The sequence below is a fragment of the Anabas testudineus genome, chromosome 4 (genome assembly GCF_900324465.2).
Source record: "Anabas testudineus chromosome 4, fAnaTes1.2, whole genome shotgun sequence".
NCBI lineage: Eukaryota > Metazoa > Chordata > Actinopteri > Anabantiformes > Anabantidae > Anabas > Anabas testudineus.
Window position 1 is genome coordinate 12655482 of NC_046613.1, and position 19877 is coordinate 12675358.

The 19877-nt window shown below is 38.2% G+C and overlaps 1 protein-coding gene and 1 long non-coding RNA gene across 4 annotated transcripts; one reads left to right on the forward strand and one right to left on the reverse strand.

The window, feature by feature from the left end:
* The first annotated feature begins 200 nt into the window (after positions 1–200).
* LOC113152925 lies at positions 201–14596 on the forward strand. Its single transcript, XR_003297936.1, has 3 exons — positions 201–2100; positions 5123–5125; positions 14585–14596. It is a non-coding gene; the product is annotated as an uncharacterized LOC113152925 (long non-coding RNA).
* Positions 2103–7633, reverse strand: soat1 (sterol O-acyltransferase 1). 3 transcript variants are annotated; one of them, XM_026346453.1, is made up of 17 exons: positions 7596–7633; positions 7380–7464; positions 6926–7068; positions 5753–5817; positions 5420–5568; positions 5246–5305; positions 5048–5155; positions 4680–4965; positions 4510–4588; positions 3958–4042; positions 3830–3875; positions 3603–3732; positions 3412–3509; positions 3081–3179; positions 2717–2852; positions 2343–2488; positions 2103–2198 (listed from the first exon to the last, which is right to left on the reverse strand). In XM_026346453.1, the coding sequence occupies exons 3-17, from the start codon at positions 7056–7058 to the stop codon at positions 2121–2123; spliced, it is 1698 nt and encodes a 565-aa protein (XP_026202238.1). In that variant the 5' UTR covers positions 7059–7068; positions 7380–7464; positions 7596–7633; the 3' UTR covers positions 2103–2120. The 3 variants fall into 3 exon arrangements, with proteins under 3 accessions (XP_026202238.1, XP_026202237.1, XP_026202236.1); XM_026346452.1 differs by lacking the exon at positions 7380–7464 and having other exon boundaries at positions 7510–7608; XM_026346451.1 differs by having other exon boundaries at positions 7380–7603.
* Positions 14597–19877: the final 5281 nt, after the last annotated feature.

Below are 19877 nucleotides of genomic sequence, written 5' to 3' on the forward strand. Positions count from 1 at the left end.
AATTATTTTTCATAATATAAAATAACGACTATAAATTACAGTCCTTTATATAAAAAAAATATATATGTAGATACCAGACAATAGCTAGATCAACATTATGGTCATGTGAGTGAACATGCCCTGAATAAGGGCTCAATAAATTGTGTCAATGAATACAATTCAGGGAATTCATAGCTTTTATAAACTTGATAGATCTCAACAGACTTACATGCAGATAGTTAATTTTGATAATAGGGTGGGTATTCAGATTTTTGCAGATCCACAACATGCATCATATGTGACATAAAAGATAACAATAAATGAAAGACAAAAAGGAACATACTTCTATTTTTATTAATAATCATCATCATTCTTTGATGTATCTTTAAAGTATGTATTAGACATTTGTCTACATCCAAAAATAGAACATACTAATTCATAAAACTGCCACCTGACACAATATTCAAGGCCATTAAATGGGATCCCAATGAACACACAGTAAAAATGCAAAGCCCTGCTCACAAAATAAATAGGTCATCTAAAAAAAACTGAATTCCAGCAGCTTGTCTGTTTTCACTTCTATAAATCTCATTAACAACATTTTAAAGGCAAACAAGATCACAAGTACAGCCAAATGTGGAGTTCAAACTCAAACTTAGTACTACCCACCACAAGGTGTAATAATAGTTTTTTATATGTTAAAAAATAAGTTGCTGGTACATGTGCTTACTAATTAATTTTTATAAAGGATTCTATTTACAAAATGAGCAGAGGAAGGATCAAATAAAAGCTTTTAATACAGTGCCACCTTGTGGCCATGTAGTTTATAATAGTGCTGAACTCTCCACTGCTGGTTTGTACAATGTGCAATGATTGATTTAGCAAATTCCTTTAAATAACACAAATGTGTAAACACATTAGATCACAAGAATTAAAAGCACACTGAGCATTTACAGTAAATTCCTTATTCTACTAGTTTGGCACAAACATTGCTGGTCATGATAAGGTCTAGTGTATGATTCAAATCATTATGGTATGATTTAAACAAAAACACTGTGTGTCTGACAAAGTAGTAACTGTAGCCCTTAATCAACATTACTCTCTCAAACTTTGTAGCAGCCACATGAAACAGTTTTGCAGTGGCAGTTTTTTCTGTGCTGATTTCACCTTGCGAGTGGAATCACTGTGCAACACTCTCAATATTTGTCATGGACATAATAAAACTAGATTCACAATAAATGTTCACTATGACACAAGATACACATTAAAAGTTCAGCTAGATATTCCATAATACATTCAACAGTCAAAGAATATGCTAGCTGCAAACAGACTTATTGACATCTCTATTCTGTTCAACATTTTGGTATATCAAGTTCAGAATCATGATTTTAGATGAGTGGCCAACATCCAATAGCGAGGAAAGTGCTGCATTATTACATTTGGGAACTAACGAGTGTTCAAGTTTTAAAGCTCTATGGCGGATATAAATGTTTTTAAAACTATCTTAGATTCCGCATACATTTTTCTCCAGACATTGACTGAAATCGAAGTTAATATACATAGATTACTATACATTAGAACTAAGGTCTTCATACATTTATATAAAACACCAATGAATGGCCTTTTTTATAATAAATGTTTTTGACAGTAAAAATAAGTAACATCAAATATTTTTTCGAGCAATATACTGAATGCCATTCATGGCAAAGTAGCAACTGCAAAACTGCTAACTTTGTTAATTAAGAACCATTAACTCTTCATGTGAGAATATTTTACTGTCCTATGTAATGTTGGTATTCAGCTGCCATATTATTATTGCCACCACTATGTTGGCACAAGGAGTGCTTTCATGGTCGACCAAGGCAAAAGTAATGGGAATCCAAAAAATAATAGTACATAAAAATAGTATTCACATTTGGTTTATGTGAACTTTTGTTGTGGGTCTGCCTTTGAAACCAGATGAATAAGGCATCATTGTGACTTTGCTGTTAGAGTACATTAAAAGAAATTGGACCTCTTTACAATGGTACACACATTAAGTCCAAACCTTGTGCAGTAAAATAACAATAAAAGAATTATATACTGTATATTAAAGACATAAAGTAATGTAAGTAACACATTGTCACTAGTCCAAATGTAGGTCACAGTGTATTGGAGTCTGTCATCAAACCTCTTTGACAGCTCCAGGAACGAGGCTTTAGTAACTCTAGGAAGGAAGCCTGAAACAAAAACAGCAACAGATGTTGTTGAATTTATATCTAAACCCAAGTCAGACAAACTAAAAACAACTAGCTGACACATAAATTGCACTGTATCCATAGAGAACAAAATACACCAAGACAAAGCAATTTACTACATATTACCTCCTTTAGAGGACAGTAGCGCTGAGCATACCACTCATGGGAGTACAAGCAGATAATGACCCCCTGACCCAGGAAGAGGGATGTCCACATGATAATGTTCCAGATGGGACCTTTCCTTTGGTCATGCAGAATGAAGTTAAACATCACTGTGAGACAATGAAGAAAGACATTTAGAAGCATAATGAAAAGATAAATGCAGAGACATATACTGACAACTAGAGTAACAAAACAAAGAATCATGATATTTATCAGATTTAGCCAAATTTTTAAATAATTTATAGATCAAATCATATAAAATTGTTCATAAGTCGGTGTGTTGTTAAGGCTTTTAACAGTTTAAGAACATTGGAGTGTGTAGCTGTCTTTTTCCTTACTTCCAAAGCACATAAAGAGGCAGAACAGCACGGGATAGAAAAAACCAAAGCAAATGGCAAGAATGTACTCGTGCACCACTGCAGACACTGTAAATACAAACAGCATGGCTGCTGGTCTAAAACGCTTCTGAGACATCTGGAATGACAACAGAAAAAAAAACAAAAAACAAAAAACAAAACGTAAAATCAAAAACAACAAAAAATCAGAGATGCATCAAAACGTCAGTAACATCCTAGTTTAATCAAATCTATGACTTTCCACATAAGCAAAACTTGCAAGTATTAATACATGATAAAAAGAGTTGAAATACTATATCAACAGAGAAAACCAAAAAAACAAACCAAAAAAAAAAAAAACACTCACCCACAGGAAGTCCCGGTACACATAGTAGTACAGCCAATCATGGACCACCACATTCCAAGTACGATAGTAGTTGGCATAAGATGTTGAATTCCACCAATCCTGTCATTTGTGATCAAATTGAAATACATTATAAAATACTGTAGTGTCAAAATGCAGCGATTCACTTGTCTTTTATCACCACCTAACTTATCTTTTTCCTTTTAGTTTCACATTGATACTGTTTATGTACTGATCCTCTCAAGAGTATGATGAGACATACGTGTGTAAACCAGTCTGAACTGTTTTCATTTAAAATAAAATCCCTTTTAATTTTGAATCAGAAGTACATCACCTTGTAAAACATCCTATCAGCAAAGCGAAGCATCTCAGCGAATGCATTGAGCCAACAGTGGAGGAAGGCGAAGAATCCCAGGAAGAGAACCAGCACTCCTGCAAAGACAGAAAGAAAATGTGTCACAAAAGCAATGCGACATCTCTCATCTCCTGGCATGAAAGATATGTGGGCTCACAAATTGACTTTACCTGGCAGGATTGAGTTAAAGACACAGAGGACCATAGCCTTCAGATCAAACAGCTGCAGACTGATGCTGCGGAATTGAGGGATGCACAGCCGCACAAACACATAATAGGCGTAAAACAGACAGCCCAGTACCTGTGGGATGGGAATCGTTGGATGATGGTCAGAAAACATGAAATATTTGTTTTACTTATAAGTAAGATCAACCATAACCTGTCAAAGAGGTTGGTACCTGAAGTAACTTCGTAGCCACATAGCCCCATCTGATCACTGGACTCCTATAGTGACAACATTTGATCAAACACACTATTTTATTCACGGCAACTGTTTTCTGATATCTGAATGCCAAGAACTGATTACCTGGGGTAACTGTCTCTGTAGATTAGCGTAGGTGCAAATAGGAAGTAGAGATAGTGAGAAATTTTAGGGACCACTGGGCCAGGATCTGTAGATGACAGTAAAAAACTGCTTATTAATATAATATGCATAACATGTATGTACTAGCTATCAACTTTATTAGGTACACCTGGACAATGTGGTATATTCCAATTCAACTGCCCTTTCATGAATTGTTCTTTTACAAGATTATAGTTTCTAAGTTTTTGTTGACACTGTCAGGAAGGAGATAATTCTACGTTATGTTAATTATTGAGGTCATAGTGGGTGGTGGAGTTGTATGTAGGTCATCTTATTAACATGAATGAAGGGGCCACCTCTTAATGTAATGCGGTACGACCCCACCAGCCACTATGGCTTATGTATTGAATTTCATTAGATTGTAGAGATTTACCTAATTAAGTGGCCAGTGGGTGTATTATATATGTAATATGTATAATAAAATGCTGCATAAAACAGTTAACAGTGACTTTACATGAATACACAAAAGAATTAAATAAAAAACATGTTACATACTGGTCTTGTCTTTAGACCAGGTCATAACCCTTGGTACGTTCTCCCTGACAAAGGAGTAGGATTTCATCATTAGACGCACCTGGAATTGGACAAATAATCAAAACTGATACTAAATATTACCACAGATAAGTTTATATAATGTTGCAGACAAGTAATCTAAAAGCATCTACCTGTTCCATGATGATGATGAAGCAGGATGCAGGTGGTAGACTGTTGGTCACCACCACATATGCAGGCAGGAATCCCAGACCCAGAGCTTGGTAGATCCCAAAAACAGAGCCAAACAGCAAACTGTACAACTTGGGGTGACTATAAGACGCACACTGGGTATGGGACCACAGGTGGAACAAAGTGAAGGGAATCATCAACACAGAGAGGAACATGCAGGTCCATGTACACACCACCAGGGGGAACTGTCCAAAAGCATAGACCAGCAGGTCAAAGTCTAGCACCAGCCTGCGGCAAAGGACAAAAAGGATGAGACACTTACAGGTTCTGGTCTTAGAAAGTTCAAGAGTAAAACAAGCATTTACATTACCTGCCTTCATCAATGAAATCTACCACAAGCGTACTGAGGATAAACAGAATGAGCAGTGCAATAAACATGTGGTAGATGGTTCTGATGTGATTCACCTCAAAAAGCTCACTGTGGATAAACAAGCAGAAAAATTAGTATCTATATACCGGAACTGACATTTATATGACCCTAACAACAAAGTCAAGTCATCAAACTTACTCTAAGAGAGACCTGCGACTGACGAATTGCTTTCCTTCACTATTAGGAGGCCGACTATGCCTGAAAGAAAGACCAGAAGATCTACTCATTTTGTAAGAGCCTGAGATGTATGGATGAGGAGTTCCACATGTACTGCAATATAAAGCCTATTACAAGCAACTTGAATGGTAATACCTGAGTTTGCTCCTCTCCTTCTCTGACAGTAGAGGTGAGAAGACAGAAGCTACAGGTGTGGGATCCAGGCTGGCTGACTCCTCAATAAGACTGTCCATGAAGTCGTTGACCTGACTGTCAAGCTGACGCATTAGGTCACTCTTCAGATGCTGAGCAATAGAAAAGGACACCAAGTCATTCACAGCCTGCAAATACTTGAACATTAACTATATATAAATATGTTCTGGGTCGCCACTAGCAGGATCTTTCAATTTTAACAAAATTCCCCTTTGAAGAGTGTTCAAAAAGTTTCAACGTGTAGGTTTTCTTTACCCTAATTACAGATATAGTTACCTCTGCTTTTCTTTTCAGTTGTAGCTTTTTGCTGATCACATGTTCCATGTCATTTTTTCCTGAAACTGGAAAGAGACCGCAAAAGTCTGAGGTTTTTATGAAATAGAAAAAAATGTCAACATGCAGCTGTGTAATCATCAGATATCAAAATAAACTAATTGCTTTCGACACACCCAAAAAAGAGCCAACCGGGTTGCCAGGTTACCTCGTCTCAACAGAACTTTGACCAGGTAAAAGTAAACATTAATTCACACAGTGTTAAATAATTAGATCATGCTGATGAGCTATGACTAGCTAACCATGGGGCCTTGAGGGCATGGTGCATAGAAAACTATTTAGTCTTACTGTTCACATAGAATTTTAATCTGTTTTAAATATACCATGACTTTTGATGGCGTACTATTATAACAGATGTACCACTATAGGTTTTAGACATTGTGTTGTAACAGTATAACAGTTAGGGAAGTCACATAACATCAGTTTTTAATCCAGTGTTGCAAAAGCCCAAAACAGACACACCTATGACAATGTGTAGCAAGTGCAGCACAGTGTGGCTAAGAAAATGTAGCTGCTTGTTATTAATGTTACATCAGCTTATCGTGGTTGACAGACAATGAACAAGTCTGTTCAGTTCCTGAGGTCATTCACACAAACAGCGACAAGCGACAGTAGAGCTCCACCTAAAAATGCCAACAATGAAAGCAACACAAAGAAAAATATGACTGAACTAGACTCTGTGCCAAGAAATAATATTTTATGGGCATCAATATCAAATTATTCAGATTTCTAGACTTTCTCTGCTATAATATTTGATTATTTATATTTGTAAATATAAAGAGTCCCAATAGACTCCAGCCCAGTGTTTTACAGTTATTTTATAAGATGAGCTCATCACTTTTGTCTGTGTTACTAATAGTGAATAGTGTGGTTGTTACAGCAGTAAACTCAGCATAGACAGGAGTCACCTTCGATCATAGTTAACTATAGGTCAAAAGAATTACTAAGAGGAACACACACATCACATGATGTGGGTTCAGACAGTGAGCAATGCATGTAAGGAAATATATTTAAAACAAGGGAAGTAGGAGCTGAGTCAATATGCACACTTCACCTCGGGTTGTACAGTAGGACGAGGTCAATGCCCTGTTCATGAGGCACTGGGACCTTTCTTACCGTTGCCAGTAATGTGATTGTCTCCGTTTCCTCGTTGGGGTTCTCCTGATACACAATCCCCGTCCACGGATCTATCTGGGTCATGCAGGGCTCGGCATCGGGACCGGAGGACACTGTCACCACCACTGTCCATCCTGAAGAACCTGATGAGTTCAAACATAAACAGAGGGATTTTTTTTAAAACTGATGACACTTGACATAGCTAGCTCGCAGTAGCAGGTTTTGTTAGTAAAAAACATTCAAAGTATTTTGATGGACTGACAGCAAATCAGTCTCACATGACACAGAGACGCAGCACATACAGCAGGGACAGTTCAGTTAGCGCACAAGAGCTAATATCAACAGCCTAAAGAGGCTAAAAAGGAGTTACCTACACAGCCAAATCACCAGCTGGTTTACCGATAATGAGAGGCTGACATTACCCACGGTAATGCCTCCGTCTGGTGATACTCACCGGGTAAAAACAGAGGACGCTCGTTGTGTTAGCCAACTTGTTACCGTCTATCGTGAGGTAGCTACGAACAGGTTGGCTGAAGCGACTAAAGGGACACAATAAAACGGACCTAAGTTACTAACGTACTCACTTTAACAGCAGTAATGTGCTATTCTTTCTGAGCACAGACGTCGACGTGTGGACTCTTTACTGACAACAATCCGAGCTGTTTCTTACCTTCCCCATTGAATCAACACAGAGGAGATGATGAGCAGCTCCGTCGATGCTGATTGGTCGAAAGTCTCTCCTCCTTTTGACGTCACGCTCGGCCACAGTGTTGACCGTCTCGGTCAGCAGATTCCTCTTCATCATCACACCGGGTGACAAATACACTTTCTACAGAAATGGCACGGAAACCAAAGCAAATCACAGTATCTCTGACGTTTATCATTATTTTATAAGTTAAACAAAAAAAAAGGAGTCGAGATAGATCTAAGTGTTATGACTGTGCAACTTGTAACATAACACATTTATGTCTCCATATAAAAAAGTTGTATCAAAGAAGAGGTTTATTTACTGTCCTTGTCATAAACAGATTAACCTACATGTCAAAGGGTACATTTTCATATCACCTAAATAAGGAAGTAATAGCTACTTGTGGTTTGGGTCTTATCTACATCATTTTTCTAGAGGCATACAACGCTATAGTACACAGATAATGCAATATTTTCCTGAATTCTCTGAAAAAGACTTCTCAGTTTTTGATTGTTTGATTTTAAAATGGAAATTAGCACAACTGAGCGCTGCATACTTTATGGGTGTCACAAAGAGGATTTCAAATGTGAATGTGAATAAACTGAAAAAACACAGGAAGACATCTCTAATAAACAGATTGACAGTATGTTATTTTTCATTAAGTGCATGTTTATCCCATTACATATTATTACCAGGACAACTATCTCATATCCAGTCTTTACACTTCAGAGTTGATACATTTTACACAGTAAACTTATGGTGGGACTCAGAATTTCGAAACATGCCTTGAATGATACACAATGACTCAAATCCTCAACTGAACAGGAATTTGAGTAATTGTGGAAAATACACTTAACTACAAAGACACACAAATACATAATGAACAACATTATCTATTATGATGCATTTAAATGTTTTAGCTGAGGGCATTTGCAACCTCAGACTGTAATAAGCATGATGGACAAAATGATCATGAGGGAATTTTTGCGGCAGTGGTTGGGAGATCTCAGGCATTTGATGAAAGGCAGTCACATCACAGTACAAGTTTTTTTGGAAAAGGTCCTGTGACTCAGGTCCTGTCAGTTGCCCTGTTGCAGGCTTTTCCAGTAGGCCTCAAATAAATGGTACAGTACTAGTAATTGTCTTAAATGGACAGACACAAGCTTCATGGACCTAAAACATGCACATGAGTCAATCATCATAAATTTAAACATTTGATGATGCACTTTTGACAAATATATAATAAATACTACAAACACATAGGACAGTAAAGAGTAAATCCTTACAAAACCTTTAATGTAAACACAACATGTTGCTGCTTCTTCTATGAAACATATATTTACAGATTATCATCACACGCAGGCCCACACAAACACACAGGCACATACAAACACTACTCATACTGTAGGTCACAAGAAGCAGAGGGGTCCCAAAACGACTGTGATCTCAGGGATGTGAGGAGTTAAGCTCTGCATGTCTGCACCCAGATCTCTGACTGGGAGTAACTCCATATCACCTCGATGTAACTCTGTGCTCCCCTGAACCATCACAATCAGCTCCACCTACAAAATGATCAGACAGAGGAACACACATGTATAGTTTATCTAAAATCTCTTAAATATGATTATATAAATCTCATTAATTATGCTCCTGTTTCTCTGGAAATTTATTTTGGAAAATTCAGAAAGAAAGAAAGAAAGAAAAAGAAAGAAATACTGTGTATAGAGCACACAAATTGTGGGCAGCTTTTTACCTCACAGTTTTTTCTGGAGATGGTGATGAAGTGTGAATCAATTTCTCTGCCACAGTCTCCCAGGAGGTGGATAATCCGGTCGGTTGAATCAGAAGTGGCAGCAGTACTGGAGTGGCTTGCTGTACAGCTGACGGTCACATGTTGGAAAGATGTGTGGCTGTGCAACCGCAGAAATCTCAGCTGGACAACATCCACACCAGCATACACAAACTATTAGAGAGAGGAATTAATTCATTTTAACTCTGAGGAAATAGCTCACCTCTGCCAGAGTCAGTAAATCCACAAATGATAAACAGTCTTACCTTGTTGCCTCCATGTTGCTCACTGAACCACTGGACAGACCTTCTTGGTTGCTGCTTTTCCGGATCCCATTTAAATTTAATCTACATAACAGAGCAACATTTTTTAGTTATACCCTTACTTCCCAGTATTTTTTTTAATTACTTAGCCTGCTAATCTTGAGTGTACCTGTGACTTTAAAGGGTCAATACAGGTTGCTCCTCCTGTTGTGAAGTTACAGAATACCTTCAGAGCATCATAGGGACAGCCGTGGTTAGGGTCCATGTAAAAGTGTCCTGAAAAAGAATGGTTTGAAGTGTTTAGCCTGACTTGTAGAGAGGGTGACATCTGTAGATTTACAGAAAATGTAATCTTATGTTAACCTCACCATTATTTAGATGTGGCTGTGTTAGTCCCAGCTCATAGCAGGTGGTGGCAGGATTATCTTTGGTTCCTAGTGGCCAGCTGAAGGATTCCTCAGCCTCATCTCCTTGAGACCATCTCTTGAATCTGTGCTACAGTGGAATCCATCACTCAGTCATTTAATCAGTCAGTCAACTATCAATCACAGTACAGCGGAAAGTAATGTGGAAACAAAGTGTATATGAGAAGAAAGCTTGTACCAACTTTTTGTTGTTTTTCTTTTTGCTTGTGGAGGCTGAATGTTTGTCTGGACCTCAGCACATTTTTCATCCTTGTTCTTGTTTTGGGTCTTGTTTCGGACCTCTGCTCAGTTCCTTGACCTGGTTTTGATCTTTGTCTTTGTGTAGGTCTGTGTTTGCCTGGTGCACCTGGTTCTCCCTGTGAATAAAATGTTGTTTTTTTTTGTATTGCACAGCATTCCTGGCACATTTTGTATGCGTGTTGTATATTTAGTCATGTTTGTTGAACAGGTGGAATGTTTTGTTGTTGTTGTAAACTTATACTGATGACAAAATTTTATTTTTTTGTGCAAATGTCTTACTGGAGGTCCACGCATTCCCTTCACTCCCTTTGGTCCTCTCGTGCCTTGGACACCCTTCATTCCCTGTACAGATCCAAACATGGTACAGACGCTTTAAGAAGTCACATCATTCATGAAAAACATCTCAGTATTTCCACTGAATTTACTGATAGAAACAAAACACACACAAAGTTAGAACTACACCTGTAGACTTTTCACAACGATTAATATTAAAACAGTTCTCGATCTTTGACCAGTTCAAGTCAAGTGTCACTAATATTGTGAACAATAACAAACATTGAAAAGGTAATGAAGTGTCTCTCACCTTTTTCCCATGCTGGCCCTGTATTGAAGACAGAATTTAACTGAGTGAAATATCTAGAGAACGATTGTTTTTACAGCAGAATATGAATGATACATACATGGTGTCCAAGTAGTCCTTCTTGACCTGGTGGGCCACGAGGACCAGTGTCCCCCTGTGAAAATTTGACAAAGGTTAATAACTAGCTTTTAATTATACAAAGAATGTGAAGGAACATAAAACCAGCTGTACCTGCTTCCCTTTACGGCCTGTTTGGCCTTTCAAACCTTGTAAACCAGGATTTCCCTAAAAAAAACCCCAAAAAAGTTAAATGAAAATAAATGAAGCTTACGTATTCCAACGACTTGGTGTTAAAAAAAAACATTCACCCAACCTTTAGCCCTGGTGGGCCACGTGGTCCCAGTACCCCTGTGTCACCTGGGACACCCTGTGAGTAAAGAAAATTGATGAGAAGGAATTAAAAAGTGCTCTTAACAATTATGATTGCAATTATAAATTCTGTGGGAAATCTGTCAGGCCTTATAATTTAGCAAGGTTAGACTATGTACCTATATAGAGGAAGAAACCTGGATAAATATGAAAAACATTTTTTTAAACCCACCCAGGAGATGTGCACTTGTCTATGTCACATTTACCTTTGAACCAAGGTGTCCAGATTCACCCTTCTCTCCTCTCAGCCCTGGAATACCCTGAATCAGTGCCAGATATAATGCAGATGTTTGCATGAGCAGGTATTATGTTATGTTTACTTCTGACTTTTTAAAGTATGTTGTATACCTGGGGCCCAACTGGTCCAGGAGGTCCATGTGCTCCTTCTGGTCCAGGTTTACCCTGAGAGATGCAACATCAGCATCAGTAAGAAACATTTATATAGATCATATTGATTATATTTAAATACATAAACAACAAGCTATTGCACCTTTGGTCCTTGTGCTCCAGCATCTCCTCTGATCCCAGTAGACCCAGGTTCTCCCTGGGGCATTAATTGTACAGTATTTGGTAGAACAAAATAATGTAAACATTAATAAAACAACAACATGCACTTATAAATGGTAGAACAAAGTAGAAGGTTGCATTTTATTCATGTTTTTATCAAACTCACCATCATACCAGGGCTGCCAAGTGCTCCAGGAGCTCCTCTGAAACCAACATCACCCTTTGGTGAGAGCACAGCAGAGATTTAATTAAGTGAAAAGTTAAATAACAGAATAAACTTGAGTATGGCCAATTTTTCTCACCGGATCTCCTTCGTTACCCTGAACCCCGAGTAACCCGTCTAAACCACTCAGGCCCTGAGAAAAGAATCACCAAACAACAGATCAATAATCAACAACACACTCTTTACTTTTACAGTAACAGTTTATGTCACAGTTTAAGGGATACTTGCAGGTTTTCCAGGTCTTCCAGCAGGTCCTGGTCTCCCTGGTGGGCCTTCAGCTCCCTAAAAAACACATTTCTTGAGAACATATGGCTCAGAATTGTACTTATGCTGAGTAATTCAATGGTATCTAAATAAACTTTATATCTTAAAAAACAGACACACAGGACAGCCTCCATTAAGTGCTGTGCGAAATACAAGCCAAAACCTGCAAAGAGGCAGGAGCACCTTGACAGTTAAACAGCATAAACCTTTATCTAAACAACTTAATAACCTAAATGTTTATATCTTGCAGTTTTCTGTGAAAGACAAAGAGGCAGAGTTTAATTCAATGATTCAATTCTTTTTTTTTTTTTTTATGTTTGTATTGCAGAATCTGGATCAGAACAATGTTTTGTGGTCATTTTATTTATTTATTTCAAATTAAAGTAAACTTACAATTTTTCCAGGGGCTCCTTTGTCCCCCTTCCTTCCAGGCTGGGAACTTTTTCCCTTTATAGACAGTGAGAGAAAATAAACAAATTTCTGCTTGTATGTCTCAGAAACTACAACTAGCAGTGACCGGTGCAGCATCAAAACATGCCAGTCAGGTGAACATTTTCTGCTTTTGGATTTAATCCGAGATAAATGCTGACCTCCTCTTACCTTTGGCCCTTGAATTCCTATAGTTCCTGGAAGCCCAGGAGAACCTGCAGGTCCAAGTTGACCTTTAGCACCTGGAGAGCCAATGAATCCTTTCTTCCCCAGTGTGCCCTAAAAGTACAGTCACAACTACTACTAGTTACTTTACATTATATAATGTTACAACCACTATTTATGGATATGATCACTGAATTACAGCTGGGTCTAGAAATTCTAACTTTGGTAAATAATGCACAGTGTTTTACCGGTGTGCCTCGTGTCCCAGACACCCCCTTTGCACCTTTTTGACCTCTTATGCCCTGATAAATACAGAGAGTTATACAAACACATCACATCCCTGTGGGTACAGCTTCATGCACACACAATTAAACACAAGAAAAAGTATGTGAACCTTTTGAAATGTTATGGTTTTCTGCATTAATTTGTCAAAATGTGATCTGATCTTCATCTAAGTCAAGAGTATTAACAAATATGATGTGCCTAAAATAACAAGACACAAGAAAATTGGATCTTTTATGGCTTAATTGAGAACAACCATAAAAATCTCAAGGTGATAGTGGAAAAAGTATGTGAACCCTTGGAATTAATTACTAGTAGACCCCCCCCTTGGCAGCAATAACCTCAACCTTCCTGTAGCTGTGGATCAGACCTGCACATCGTTCAGGAGGAAGTTCAGCCCACTCTTCCTAAAGGACGGTTTTAGCTCTGTTATATTCTTTGGACGTCTCATGTGTGTCTCTCTTTAAGTCATTACATAGCATCTCTGCTGGTTTGAGGTCTGGTCCTTGACTTGGTCACTCCAAAAGGTGGATTTTGTTTTTCTGAAGCTTGCTGTGTGTTTTGGTTCATCGTCATGTTGCATCATCCAACTTCTACAGAGTTTCAGCTGACGTACAAACATTCTCACATTATTCTATAGAATCTTTTTGACACACTTGGGAATTCATTTTCCCCTCAATCACTGCAAACTGACAAGGCCCTGATGCAGCAAAGCGGGTCCAAATCATAATGATTTCTTGTTGTGTGTTCTTTCCAAATAGTTTAATATAGTTTCATCAGTCCACAAAACATTTGGCCAGCACTGCTGTGGAGGGTCAATGTGCTCTTTGGCAAACTTCAGTCGTTCAGCAATGTTCTGTTTAATAAGCAGCAGCTTCCTTCGTGGTGTCCTGCCATAGACACCCTGCTTGTACAATGTTTTACCTACTGTAGACTCATGAACACAGAAGTTAGCCGGTTTCAATTGGGCCTTCAAATCTTTGGCTGTCACTTGGGGTTGTTTCTTTACCTCACTGATGAGTGTTTGTTGTGCTCTTGGAGTCATTTTGATTGTATGCACAATTCAGTTTTTATGTTTTTTCTCAATAAAGACGTTATATTTGTTAATACTCTTGACTCAGATGAAGATCAGATCACATTTTATGACAAATGAATGCGGAAAACCATGACATTCCAAAGCGTTGACATACTTTTTCTTGCCACTCTATGCTTAGCCAGATTAATGTTGGCCGCAGGGGGCTAAACATAATTAAATCCCACCATGTCTCCTTTGATGCCAGGAAGACCAGGCTTGCCTTTCTCACCACAAATGCCCTGAATTCCACAAACACACAGCAGGGACAAAATTAAAAGCCAATAAACTGTATGTGGACAGGTCACATTTACAACACTGAGACCATTAGAGTATAAAAATGAATGAACAATACATCACACCTTTGGGCCAGGAATTCCAGCTTTGCCATCAGCACCTGTGATGCCTGGCAAACCCTGAAAAAAACACAGGTATCCATATTGTATCTCTAAGATGTTATAATATAACTAAAACAAAACAAAGTCATGATCATTCAGACCTGAATTTACACTACATTTGTTTGGTATACCACCTATCATAAGTTACAGCCTCACAGGGGCTGACCAATTAATGAAAAACTTTAAAAATTTTTACAGCACATTCTTTTCGCATATCTTTATATTGACAATCATTTTACTCTTTGCCATTACACATTTAGTGTAGAGTTTTAATAAAATGTCATGTTAAGAAAGAAAACATACCGGTGTTGAAGGCCCAATTTGTCCATGTGGACCTATACCACCAGCAGAGCCCTGAAATGAGAAATAATGTACATGCCATCCATCCTGAACATATATTTACACATCTTTAATAGTAACACTATTACATACATCACATATGTGTCAGATGATGCTTATCAGGATATATACCGATACATACAGAATTTTTGATGAGTGAATCTTATTACTAACAGTTTGTCCCTCGAGTCCCTTCTGGCCTTTGACTCCTGCTGCTCCGGTGTTTCCTCCGGGTCCAAACTGTCCAGGGATACCTGATGGACCTCTGATGCCTGAAACACCCTGTGAAAACATGGCTCTTATCAACATCATCATCTTCATTATCATCGTAAGTTCAGTACCAGAGCTTCAGCGTTAACTTGACAGTAGCCATCTCCGGTGCTAACAATAACTTAATTTCTTAATAATGTCCTTCATTATCACTGCCACCAGTTTTATGGTGCAACATCACTGACCTTGAGCCCTGAAACCCCTTGTTGTCCTCTGTCTCCTGGTGCACCCCTGTATCCCTGTAAAAAAAGGTAAAGAAATTCACACATCACAAATATTCAGTACGTCCTATCTGTCTCAAAAGATCATATTGGTTTAATTTTTATTTTGTAATATCACTAGCTACAGTATAAGGCTGCCTGACTCTTGGACTGAACAGAAACAGCAGACAGCCTTGCTCTGAACTAAATAACCCTGTAAAATGGAAATCAGTAATGTTATAATTTGAAAAAAAGCTATTACTCTCTTACTCACCTGCTTTCCTGGTGGACCCTTTGCACCCCGTGGCCCTTGATTGCCTCTGTCGCCTTCAGCTCCTTTTGGTCCTTTCTGCCCTGCAGGTCCAGTGTTTCCCCTGTCACCCTGCTATGTGTGTGTGTACTTGTATGAGTTTTCATTATTTAGAATTATTAAAAGTTTGTAGTGATCTCAACGGATGTGCAAAATAAAATGCAAAAATAAGGCTGCATTTCTTCTTAGTTTTGATAATAACATAGCACAAGTGACATTTACTCACAGGTTTGCCTTTTTGTCCGGCTGGGCCCTCAGGTCCCCTCAGTCCAACTGGACCCTAAACACATAAGCACTGGATGTCTTTTGTACAGTCAACCTTACAGACTGCATTGATCTCTAACCTTTGGTTTTACTGATACATAAAGAAAAATAAATCAAATTAATGACCAACGCAATCTAATCAATCTACCTCCTCACCATCGAGGCCAGCAATTCCCTCTTGGCCCAAAACCCCAGCTGATCCCTGCAGATACAAATGTACAGATGAGATGACTGAGTAAGGAATAACTCTCCTTTCATACTTACTTACTTACTTGTTATACAGCTTTTTCTGGTTCATTAAACCAGACAACAACAGATATCAGAAATATAAAGAATGCTTTACCTTATCTCCTTTGACACCTGCTGATCCAGTGGGTCCTTGAGTTCCATCTCTACCCTAAGTGTGTAGAAAATAAAGCAACAATAAATATTTCTTTCAAGTGAAATCACAGAAAATGTCTACCCTACCCTCTCTCAAACTGCCCTAATGGAAAACAGGATGCTTTTGCACTTAAAATTATTTTAGTGACATTGTTGCTTAGAACCACACGTGTTTTAAAATGTATATTAGTGTGTATTTCACTGCATGTTGAAACAATCACATTTTAGGGTTATGTGTGTATTTGATTCATATTCACAGGTTTTTATGCAGTATGATCAACAGCATAAAAAAAGACTAATTACTTAGGATAAGGCTCTTTTAAAAGCACAACACAGGCCATGCAGAAAATCAGTGCCTAATCATTAGTTATATCTTTGATTTTTATTAGTTTTCACTTGGAGTCATCATACTGGGAGGCAGGTGATGAGCACTGAGCTGGTTTTATTAATCGGCAGTAATTCAGTAAATTCAATCTACTGTCCAGTCCCATTAATCTACACTATTTATGTATAAAAAATAAATGTGTGAAACAGAGTGTCGCCAGATCAGAAGAAGGGGAAAATCCTATGATGTCTTTGCTTGTAACTGCTGGAGTGCAGCATGAACTATAAACCAAAGAGCGCACGTCGTCTTCCTCATACATTAGCTAATGCAAGCTCCATGACAATCTGGGGATAAAGATGTGTTTGTATGACTCATTTACATTGCATTTTGGCAGACAAGCAACTTACAAGCTACAAGGCAAAGGCAGGGTAAGTGTAAGGAGGTCTTGCCAAAGGATCCCCTACTGGAGGTAGGCCACAGCCAGGATTTAAGTCCCTATCACTATTAAAACAACTTTAATCTCAAATTAAGGCTACAGTGCAGGGCTACACCACTGGCTACAAACAACATGTAAAACTTAATTAATTACAGGTTATACTTGACAGTAAAACCATAAAAAAACTTACAGGGTAACCTGAAACTCCATGAGGGCCAATTGGACCTTGAGGACCTTTGTCACCTTTAGGGCCACGCAGCCCAACATCCCCCCACGGTCCAATGTTACCCTGAATACCCTGGAGAGGAAAAGTTACATCCACATGAAACATGATAAGAAACCTTGTATGTCAATTTTCAGGTCAGGTGAGGTTTATTTGGTTACACAGATTATTACACACATTAACAATAATTCACAACCAAACTGAGACTTTCTGGGAAGACAAAGAAAAGGAAATAGCAACTTTAACACAAAGGGTAAAATATGTGTAATGCTAGAGTTAAACTTGCATAATTCTCAAAATGAACATGAAGTGGATGTGTGAGAGACATTATTCTTTGAAACTATCTTACTAGAGGTCCTTTGTATCCACGGGGTCCAGGCATGCCCATCTCCCCCTGAAAGATAACAAAAAGTTATTAAAGAGTTCTGAAAGAAATCTAACCATTTACATATGATGCACTGTGTTTCAATAAAACAATAATGGAAAATTGCACTACTACTATGAACAGGTGTAAATAGTGGGAGGGAAACTGTCTGAAGAAAAGTATTTACTTACTGTGGGACCTTGTTTTCCCCTCGGTCCTTCCTCGCCTGTCTTACCCTTTACAACAAGGTCAACACCAGATTAAACTGAAAGATGTTCACTGTCATGTTCACTCAAATGAGTGAGCAACCAAGTGAATCAGTGATCACTATGACAAAATGAAGCAACGGTATAATGCTGGCACATCAAAATACAGATTAATGTGTAAATAAGCTCACACCTTTAGTCCTTCATTTCCTGGAAGTCCATTGTGACCTTCTTTACCTTTAACCCCCTAAAAGAAACAGACATTTCTTTATCCCTGCATTACTATAGCTATAGTCATTGCTAAATCATTAAAGACTCTGTGTTTTTCATTAGGCTATAGTATTTTATCATTGAATCATCTGAACCTCCCATGTGGTGTTGGACTGTGACTTACTCTCTCTCCTTGCTTTCCTGGTGTCCCCTTCATCCCTCGACTACCAGCTTCTCCCTGTAGTTTAACACAAACGTAAAGCTATTTGAAGTTACATCTCCCATTTACACTATATTCTCATGTAATTCAGTTATACTTAGTGGCATACAAGCCGTTTTTAGTGCTGCAAAACCTCATGTCAACGTACAGTAGGAGTAACAGCTTCCTAAGTAAGTGGTGAAACAGGAAATCTCTGACTTTACTATGAGACGACGATTATTAGTACTTACACTCTTCCCTACAGGTCCTTGGAGGCCAGGAGCTCCTGTCTTACCAGGTAATCCCTGTTAAATATATTTACTGAATAACAATTTGTGACAATGCAAACACAAGCAGACAAACTTGTTGATATGTTGTTTATTATAAATAGGTAAACTCACTTTAGGTCCTTGAGGTCCACGGTCCCCATTAATTCCATTTGCACCAATGGGTCCCTGATGGAAAGACAATCATACTGTCACTATCCTGGTTACACTGGAAGGTCATTTCCAAGAAATACAGACCCTGGGTAAAAAAAAACTTGTATGATAAATATTGCAGATGGCTGATTGGGCTAATTTTTTTATACATTGTTATGTGTTAAGTTGTTGTTAGAGGTTGGTTGGCTTTACCGGGGCCCCAAGTGCTCCATCATGTCCTCTGTTTCCAATATGACCTTGAAATCCCTAAAAATAAACACAAATAATGAAAATGTTTTCTGTGAATGAACATTTTCTTTAACTATTAGTGTAAAGTTACAGAACATTGTTGCAAAACAAGTATCATGACTTTTGTTTTGGGAATTAGCTGGTGCCATGTAAGGAGTAGATATCTGGATTATTGTTATTAACAGTATTTTGTCTGGAGTATGAATGAATGAATGAATGTGTCAGTGTGATCACCTGCAGGCCTTTAGGCCCAGTTACTCCTAGGACTCCAGGCATTCCCTATACAAACAGTTTACACATATTAAACAGAGCACCTCATTAATATTCAATGTAGATGAAGATGTCAACATATCTAAGGGCATATTGAACTGTAAAGAACTGATACATTAACAACATTTTGAAACAATAGGATGAATATATTTTGGATTGAACTCTGCAGAAACATAAGAACAGGATGAGAAGTGTAACCACAGTAGGAACCTTAATACCAGGTTCTCCATTATGTCCTCTCTCTCCAGATTTTCCCATTTCCCCCTGCATACAGAAAACACAACAACATCATTAGTATGGATGCTGATCAGCATCTTGGATTAAGTTATACTTTATTTACCCATACTCACAATAAGCCCGGGCAATCCAGAAAATCCTGCTCGACCTTCTCGACCCTAAAAAATGACCATAGTAGACCTGGATTTAATATTTGACAGGCAGCATCTACTCAGGCACTGTCGCCTGAGTGTCACATGACTTGAGTGTTGCAGCTGTCATTCCTCATTCAGCTGTCTCCATCCTTCCCTCCTGCT